We start from the raw sequence: 9,688 nt of genomic DNA on the forward strand, positions 1-9,688 counted from the left end.
GTCAGTGCACACTGAGAATCATGGGTAAACCTCGCCCTGAGCTTATGCACCTTATGTGCCTTGATACCTTCAGAGGTCAGAAGGCATCAGATCCCCTGGAACTGGAGTTAGGAATGGTTTTGAGCTACCACATGGGTGCTGGGAACTGAACCCCCAGGTGTGTGCAAGAGAAGCAGCAACAGCAAGCTCTCCTAACCACTGGCCCCTCTAGCCCCTGGCCTAATTATTTTTTCTTTAATAGTTTCACATGTACACCTCAGTGGTATCCCTAGCACCAGACACAGGAACGTCCTGTAATTAAAATCAACTTTCTAAGACTAGCAGTCACTAAATAAAACACTAATATCCAAATAAAAACCATGATCAACAAAGAGGATGAATGTTTTATTTGTTTCTCAGTGTTGCATAGCCTGTGCTTCACAGTGGGAAAACAGCCAGCACAGCACATCGTGAAACAAAGACAGTACCCTCCTGCCTCTGACACTGTACAACACTTCCCTGCATTCCCAGTGAGAAGACACTAGTCTCTGAGCCAAATCCAGTGGTGGATATGGACAAGTAACAAAATTATCTAAGATACACCACTGTTATCTTCAATTATGAAAGTCTTATAACCAGTAGGTAGGGTCTCACCACGTAGCTGGGGCTGGTCTAGAACTTATTGTGTAGACCAACTTTGAACTAACATCTGCCTGTTGAGTACTGGGATTAGAAGGTGGTCTGTCACCAAACACAGCCTCATAACCACTTTTCACCACAGATGATCTTAAGAATTCTAAACACCAGGGCTTAACCTCTAGTCTAAATACTTAGTATGGCGATTATCAAAAATCTGTACACTGTGTTTATCTGCATCCTTTAGGAAGTTGGGGGTGGCTCTTAAGTAGCACTGTCAAGAACAGTTTCTTTCCATCAGTATTGCTAAAAGTTACTTCAAGTCCTCTATTCTCCACTAGTTTAAGACAAGCANGCTGGAGCAGGTCACATCCAGTTTGATCTGGAGTGGAGGGGTGCCATGATCACTCCTCAATGGACTTCACATATTTCTCATATGCTTCTTCACTCATCAATTCATTCAGCTCTGAAGGGTCACTCAGTGACATCTTGATTAGCCAACCTGTACCCAAAACAGAACCTCAGTTCACATTGCCTTTTAAAGTCAAATTCATTCAAAATTAATACAGTGCCCTCATTTAAGTGATGTTGTTACCCTAACATAAATCCATTCTTTCTTCAATAAATTTAGCCCTAAGACTTTAGTGGGCTGGAGTAAGATGGCTCAGTTTTTACTTTTTTTTTTTTTTTTTGGTTTTTCGAGGCAGGGTTTCTCTGTATAGCCCTGGCTGTCCTGGAACTCACTCTGTAGACCAGGCTGGCCTGGAACTCAGAAATCCGCCTGCCTCTGCCTCCCGAGTGCTGGGATTAAAGGTGTGTGCCACCACGCCCAGCTCTTGTTTCCCTTTTTAAAGACAGTGTTTCTCTGTTTAATAGTCCCGGCTGTACTGGAACTCAGTTTGTAAACCAGGCTGGCCTTGAACTCAGACATCCACATGCCTCTGCCTCCTGCAGAGGGGGAGTGGTATTAAAGGTGTGTGTACACTACCATGCCCAGCTCAAATAACTTTAAAGTATTTTAAAATAAAGCCTTGGGGCCGGAGAGATGATGGCTAGGCAGTTAAGAGCACCTGGACATACAGGTTTTTTTTAAAGGCATACCAAATATTAACTACTAGCGCTAATGGTGGTAGAAAGACTGAAAGCCAGGCATGGTGGTGCATGCCTTTAATCCCAGCACTTAGGAGGCAGAAGCAGGAGGATCTCTGTGAGTTTAAGACCAGCAAGAGCTATATAGAGACCCTGTCTCATATCCAACCCCAAAGAAAAAGCCTGAAGGGCAAGGCAGCAAGCCAAAGAGAGCCACAGCAAATCTTAATCTTGCCACTTACTGGCTCTAAGACTTTTGAGGTTGTTCATGCATCTAAAACATGGAGAAAACTGCTGTAGGCATACTTGACTGGGTTACTTTGCTGTAGGAATGCAATTGTGAGCATCAACTCACCATCTTCGTAACAGGACTTGTTGACAAGCCCTGGGTTTTCAGCAAGTGCTTCATTGACTTCAGTTACCTCTCCTGACAGAGGAGAGTAGAGCTCACTGGCCGCCTTCACACTCTCCAAAGCACCAAACTCCTCTGAAAGGAAGCAGGCAAAGAAGAGTTAGCATCAGTCAGTGGCTTAAACACAAGACGGGCCGGGCGTGGAGGCGCGCGCACCCTTTAATCCCAGCACTCGGGAGGCAGAGGCAGGCGGATTTCTGAGTTCCAGGACAGCCTGGTCTACAGAGTGAGTTCCAGGACAGCCAGGGCTACACAGAGAAACCCTGTCTGGGGAAAAAAAAAAAAAAAAAAGGTACTTAGAAATCAAGACATCCCAGTTGAGCAGTACTATCTTACATATGTCAAAGAAATTCATGGTCAATTCTGTAATTTTACTGAAATCACAGGACTGGTAAATTGTGAGGCTAGGTTTTAAAAACCAGGTTCTGGGCTAAGGAATACCTGGTTGCTTTTACAGAACACCCATACTGCCTGTAACTATAGCAGTTCCAGTGCCCTTCTGAAGTCTGTGCAGGCACCAGGCATACACACAGTATACATACAACATGCAAACACTCATACACATTAAAATGAAAATAAATCTTACCCCACTCTCCCAAAAAAAACAACAAAAAATACGCTGACTTTTACGCGGGATTCTCTGTTACATGCAGAGGAAGGCAGATTTTAGGTTTTACTTCTGCAGTGCTGGAGAGATGGAGCCTAGGGTAGATATACATGCTAGCAAACAACGTGATCACTGCGTACACCACCAGCTCCCTTTACAACCAGAAACCTCGGTATCTTTGTGGGTAAGGAGGATACTGTTGACCCTCTACCCCCTGCCTTTTGTTATAAAGCAGATATTCTCTGTGCTCGGGTTCCGTGACAGCTAGGATTGCCAATATAAATAACCCAGAGCCGGGTGGAGAACTGTAAGGAAGCGCTTGCTGAGACATTACTTCTCCAGCAACAGTGACAGCCTTCACACACACACTGAAGGGGAAAACAGTAAGAAGTGAGGTCCTTCCTCAGTGGCTCTCTGCGGAACAAACACACTTTCCCCACTGGTCTAGAGACTGCTCGTGGAAGTCAATGAACCAGTAACTGTTCCTTTCACATTTCTGTTTGAAGATTCTCTTTTCCCGAAATTGACCCTGAGTGCAAGCAACTTGTCATTCGGGTAAAGACCAGGTCAGAAAATCATATCATGGACTATGACATTCCAAAATGAGAAGTACACTCACCTTGTTTTTTCAATTTTGTCCCAACTTCAGGCAGACTACAGTAAACAACATCTCCCAACGCTTCCTGTAATATAAAAACATTAAAATGTCTAAGAAGTTGACCCCACCAGAGAACAGGAAAGAGACAAACTATATTTTGTCTATGTATAATTTAGTCTATATTTTGGTCTATATATTTCACATATGAGGAGCTACATCCTATGCTTTTCTTTATAGCCCTTTAACCCTGTAAAATGGGCCAGGTGTGGTATGGGATATCTCTACAATACAGTATTTAGGAGACAGATGTAGGAGGGTTCTAAGTTCAAAGCCAGCCTCAGCTACATAACAAGACTCCATTGCACAAAAAGAATAAAATTAGATGAGACTTGGTGGTACACGTTAAGGAGGGGAGAACCCAAGTTCAAGACCTAGCAGGGCTATAGAACAAGTTCAAGGCCAGCTGAGTCACCTTAGTCAGAGCCTGTCTCAAAATGAAAAGGAAAGAAAGGCTAGAGCCTGCCTCACATGCGAGGCTCAGGGTGCACTCCATAGTACTTCAAACATAATAATTTAAAATGTTAGGTGTACTGTGGGCACATGTGTTCATTCGTTGCATGTATGTACAAAAACACATGGGAGTTTGTGCAAGAGTCAGTTCCCACTTGTCAACCCTACTATGTGCGTCCCAAGGATCAAGCTTAGATCATCAGGCTTCAGCAAGTGTCTTGTCTTGTTGAGCTATCTCAGCAGCCATATATATATAATAATTTATAAAAATATATATATAATTTTTTTTTTAAATTCAAGAGCTGCACTACAAGAAACAAGCCACCAGCCGGACTTAACCTCCAGGCTGGAGTAACCGCAGGCACAAACCACAAGCTCCAAACAAGATTATGAGCTGTTCTGAGCACCCTGTGCTTTCCACCCCTGCAGTGTTAAGCCGTGACCCAAACTGCGGTGCCTGAAACCCTACCCACGGATGCAGCAAGCAGTGGTCCTCATGGACCCACCTTTCCTCACATCACCCACATGGGCTGTATCACATGCATTTTGTACTTCCCCTTGAAGATAAACAACCTGTACTGTGCTGTGCCCTCTCAGGAGGTATACAGCCACACCAAATAAAGTATCAGAGACCCGGAGACCTGAGAATCCAGCATGTCTGAGGAGTTGTGCATTTTCTCCAACATTTCCCCTCTCCTGCCTCACTGCACACATGCAGAAGGGTGAGACCACTGAGCCCTACTGCATGGATAGGGTTATAGAGAAAGGGCCGGCTAGACAAAAGGGTTCTCTCTGCATTAGCCATGATTATCATTAGCTGTGTTTTCCATCCTTGGTCATAATGGGTTCTCAGGGTACCTACAATGGCAATGTCCCCTCCGGCTAACTTGCTCTCAACTGCCCAACATGAAACACTTCTTAAATAATCTTCTCTACTTTGCCCCAGTATAGTTGTTTTTCCAAAGAAAGAATCTTCCTGTTTAGCACAGGCTGATCTCAAATGCATGGTGTCCTGCCTCAGCCTAAGTATGAAGCAACAGGTTTGTGGCACCATGCCAAACACATTATCCCTTGTTGTTCACACACGCGCTGGCCCTAACTAATGCACATCGGACCTCTTTTACTCTTTCCTCTTTTTCCTAAGGGTCTTCAGAAGAACTCAAAGCACAACGCCACTTTCCTAAGGTGGAGAGACTCCAACCTGCTGGAGAGCAGGCTGTTAGCAACACGTCAAGGCAATCCAGTACCTGTGCAAAATTGCTGATTCCCACCGTGCCAATCCCTTCCTCTGTTGTTATCCATTCATGTTTCTCTGTGAATTTACGCACTAAAACACAAGACCAGTAGTTCAGAAAAACAGCAGCAGCGTTTCTTCAAAGCCCTTCAAACATCTTTGCTGTCAAAAGGTTAAGACTTCTCCAGGGTCGGTGTTTAACTGACACTGCCTGAGTAGTTTGATGCCCAGTAGAATAACAATGTAGAAAGATGAGACATTTTAAAAACATTGTGTACCCACAGATGGACCGAGATGAATGTTGTCAACATTGGTGCTTATGTAGGTGAGTGAGGCTTACCTGAGTGCTTATGTAGGTGAGTGAAGCTTACCTGTATGAACGCCACATGTGTGCAGAGTTCGTTGAGGCCAGAAGATGTCAGATCCCCAGAAACTGGAGTTACCCAAACCTAGGTCTTCTGGAACAGCAACTAGTGCTTTTAACCACAGAGCTCTCTCTCCAACTCCAAAGACCTTAACTTGGATGGAATCCTTATACATCTCTGGGCTTATCTGTTTTAACATCAGTCTAGTCCCCCCAAAATTTCAGAGCATATTTCCTGAGTTTATTCAATTCTTTTGAAGACAGGCTTGGGGTGATGGCTTTGGGGAGGCAGAATAAAGCCTGCTCATACAGAGAGTAGTGCATGCCAGTACACAGCTAACTCATCTGGAAATATAGGGGCTGAGGGGGGAATGTGTCAAGTTAAGCTGGTCAGTTTAGTTCAGCATATGCCTGTGACCTAGCACTTAGGAGGTGATAGGACTGAAAGGTTAAGACCATTAAGATGGCTTTAGAGATGGCTCAGCAGTTAACATTTATGTTGCATGTGTTCAATTCCCAGCACCCACATGGTGGCTCAGTCATCCTTAACTCCAGACCCAGGGGATCTGAGTCCTTGTGGCTTCTACAGTTCTGCATGCATATGATGTACAGACATACAACACAGGCAAAACACCCACACATATAAAAATAAAGTACCATTAAGGCAATCTCAAAACACAAGAATCAATTTTTGAAAGACTGAGAATGTAGCTCAATAGATAACTTGGCTACCATGTGAGGCTCTGGATCAATTCCACCAGTGAGGGAGGGAGATTGATTTACACTGGGCACAATGACCTGTAACTGTAATACTGAGTGGAGAGGCTGAGAAAGGGGGATCAATTGAGTCTGACTGAGTTCAAGGGAGCTTGGGCAACACAAGACCCTGTCCCAAAAAAAGATCTGAAGCAGAGAGATGGCTCAGCAGTTAAAAGCGTATGTTGCTCTTGTATTGGACCATGGGAGTGCCTTCCAGCACTCACAACCATCTGAGAGCCTTCTCTGACCTCCAAGGGCACACACGTGGTGCACAGACACACATGCAAGCAAAACACGTGCAGCATAAACCTTTTAAGATATGAAAACCAAAAGATTTAACCTAAAAAGGGTAATGAGAGTCTTTAGGTAGAGTTCACTAAGGTGACTGCAACTTAGTTCTATGGACTGAAACAGGCTTCCTATAAACAATTATAACTTGGCCAAGTTCTTAAAATCCTTGAAGAAACGGCCTGGAGCTCAGCAGAAGGGTGCTTGTCAAAGCCTTGGCTTCAATTCCCAACCCTGCTAAAAAAATAAAGGAAAAGGGATCTGGGTCAAAGATGATGCAGTTATGTGGCTCTGGCTCTCAACTGCCGTTCTCTTACAAGTCTAGAACTCCCTGACTATATTACCGACCAACAATCGTCACTTCCACACAACACCTGACCAAAGAGGCGGACAGTTACACAAGTCTGCCCCTTCCCACTATCCTCGGCCACCCTGCGGACAGTGTCACTGCTCTGCCTCAACTTTGCAGCTTTAGTGTAAGCCAGCTGCATTCTGAGCTCAGCACACCCAGGTCCACTTGCCCTCAAAGTTCATATTGTCCTTTTAGCCCAGGAATGCTACCTAGGCATATCCACAGATTACAGTTCTCCATTAACCCTTGACTTCACTCAAGAAAGCAGATTAGGTAAATAATTACTTTCTTCCTAATCCTTGAAAAACAGTTTGAGGCCTGGGGATATGGCTTTGTGGGATGGGTGCTTGCCTATCACTGAGGTAGCCCTGGGTTCAGTCTCTACCACAGCACAGGTAGTCCCAGCAACGTCAGAAGGACCTGAAGCTCAGTCATCCTCAGCTACACAGGGACCTCTCCCCCTGAACAGTGAGGCCATACCTCAGAGAGCAGAAACAAACTGGGGTGTGTGTGTGTGTGTGTACACGCCTTTAATCCCAGCACTCAAAGAGGAAGAGGCAGGTAGATTTTGGTGAGTTCTAGGCCAGACTGGTCTACAGAGAGAGTTCCAGAATAGTCAAGGCTACACAGAGAAACCCTGCCTTGAGAAAGGAGAAGCAAAACCCCACCATGGTTTGGGGTCTCAGAAAAACTGAGCTGAAACTGAAAACATTGCATTCTCAAATACAATATCTTACTTAATATGGGTCAGTGTTGCTATCTGGCACTACACACTAATAGTTAAAACTATTCACTGTTAACGTGTCAAACTGCAGGTGACAGGACGACTTCCCAGTAACTCTGAGGTAGCTATTGCCTCCACTGTTCTAATGCAGGGCACTGGGGTTCTGAGAAGTGCCCTGACCACACAGCTGTAAGGAAAAACCAGAACTGAATAATGTCTGTGTTTCAACAAGCACAAGGCTCTGCACCCTGCATAATAAGTGTGCAGAATTCTGCCAGTTCAAAGAGAGTAAAAATGAAAAGAACCCAAGTAGTTAAGCAGAGCGTGGGAATTGACATATTAGGCAATATTTAACTAAATACCTGGAACTTGGCATGTAGCTCCAGCTGGCCTCGGCCTCAGCGATCTTCCACCTCAGCAGTGCTGACACGGTTACAGGTGGAAGCCACCCACCGTGCCTGGTTTGAAATGGACTGCTTATTTGAGCATTTCTTTTACCCTTGTACTCCAGTCAGTAACGGTCTGGTGTGTGACATACTGGAGAAATTTTAGCAAGAAAGGAACAAACGTGGAACTCCACACTGAGGAATAACGTGATCAACATTCTGAGTTCCACAGATTTCTGACCCACGGCACTCGCTGAGAGCAGCCGTTCCGATTCGTGCCGCCTGAGTATGGTCTCCACTACTTGCACATAAAACTGTTTCCCAGCTAACTGTGCGAACGCGTACAATGGGCAGGTCTCCCAGTTATTTCCAGTTCATCAAATCAGGCTCGTTTGAGCCCCAGTACACATCAATGACTCAGACGTTAGGACTATGAAGTCTAGAACACTTTTTTTTTTTGCTGTCTGTAGTTCACAGCTAAAGCTTCAACACTACGCTTGGCTTTGCGGGAGGGGCGGGAGAGAGTAAAAAGCTTATTTCTGTTACTCTGATTTCTCATTCATCTGTATATGCATTCTGCTAAATTTTAGTATGTGTTTCTGCTTAACTTCACTTCGCAGACCCACTTAGGAAACCTAAGCACTATCCACACTTAGGGTCTCGGTGCACCTAAAAGCAAGCTCACCCCGGCACGAGTGGCCTGTTTACTTGCGGGTCCAGCCGTCCTTCCCTCGCAACTCCACCTTTCTACCCCGGGTTCAAAGTTTGCTCCTGTACTCTCCCGCCTACTTAGGGAGAAGGGCCGCAGAACCAGGATCCCAAGAGGAGAAGCGCGGGCAGGGCTATAGGTCGGTCCGACCAGGAGGCTTGGGAGTGGGGCGGGCAGGAGCGGTGACCACGTGCCCCGCACTTACCCGACAGCAAAGCAGATCCGGTGCGCAGTGAGCGGACGGTGGTTGCGCTCGGCGCCCAGGGCCGCGGCGAGCAGAAGGCCTGGGCGGTGCGCAGGCTGTAGGCCACAACCCGCAAGCTCCTCGACACTTGCAGCGACATGATCAGAGGTCCGGGGAGTAACTGCGCTTCGCCTCCGCCACCGGGCCGGCGGGAACGGGATGGGTCTAGAGTAAGCGGAGCACCGAGGCCCGGGGGCGGGGCCCGGGAGAGACGCGCTCTGATTGGACAGCTTGAAGGTTCCGCTTCGGATAGGACAACCCGCGCGAGGGGTGTGTGCATGTGGAGGAGCTGAGGCCCGGATGGGGCTGTGTGAGAGGCGCAGATTGGCTGGGCAGGGAGGAGGCGGGGCCTCACCGGAGGGCGGAGCTTCGTCCCAAGAGTAGGATCTTGCTAACAGAAGCTCCAAGTCTGCAATTTATGAATTGCCCTGAACTGCATCACCGCAGGGGCCAGAGAAAGATCCCAGCAAGGATGGCTTCGCTGGGTAACGCAGTCTCATGCCACTAAGCCAAAAAGTCTTACGGAAGACGAGGTGCCGCCAGGCCCTTAGAGGGCACAGTTACGCCTAACTGCACAAGGTCACCCCCAAGGAATTCAAGTCACGCTGACACATCATATGCGATTTAAAATGCTGAAAACAGCTGGAAGTGGCGGCTCACTCCTTTAATCCCAGCAATTGAGAGGCAGAGGCAGGTGGATCTCTTAAGTTCTAGACCAGCCTGGTCTAAAAATCCAGTTCTAGGACACCCGGAGCTATACAGAGAAACCCTGTTTCAAAGAAAGAAAGAGGGAGGGA

At 46.5% G+C, this 9,688-nt stretch overlaps 1 protein-coding gene across 1 annotated transcript; it reads right to left on the minus strand.

The window, feature by feature from the left end:
- Nucleotides 1–365: 365 nt before the first annotated feature.
- Nucleotides 366–9,090, minus strand: Gcsh (glycine cleavage system protein H). The gene is made up of 5 exons (XM_021220608.2): nt 8,853–9,090; nt 5,079–5,158; nt 3,343–3,406; nt 2,060–2,191; nt 366–1,117 (listed from the first exon to the last, which is right to left on the minus strand). Exons 1-5 carry the CDS (start codon nt 8,989–8,991, stop codon nt 1,020–1,022), a joined length of 513 nt encoding a protein of 170 aa, XP_021076267.1. The 5' UTR covers nt 8,992–9,090; the 3' UTR covers nt 366–1,019.
- Nucleotides 9,091–9,688: the final 598 nt, after the last annotated feature.

The sequence above is a fragment of the Mus pahari genome, chromosome 20 (assembly GCF_900095145.1).
Source record: "Mus pahari chromosome 20, PAHARI_EIJ_v1.1, whole genome shotgun sequence".
In the NCBI taxonomy this organism is placed as follows: Eukaryota; Metazoa; Chordata; class Mammalia; order Rodentia; family Muridae; genus Mus; species Mus pahari.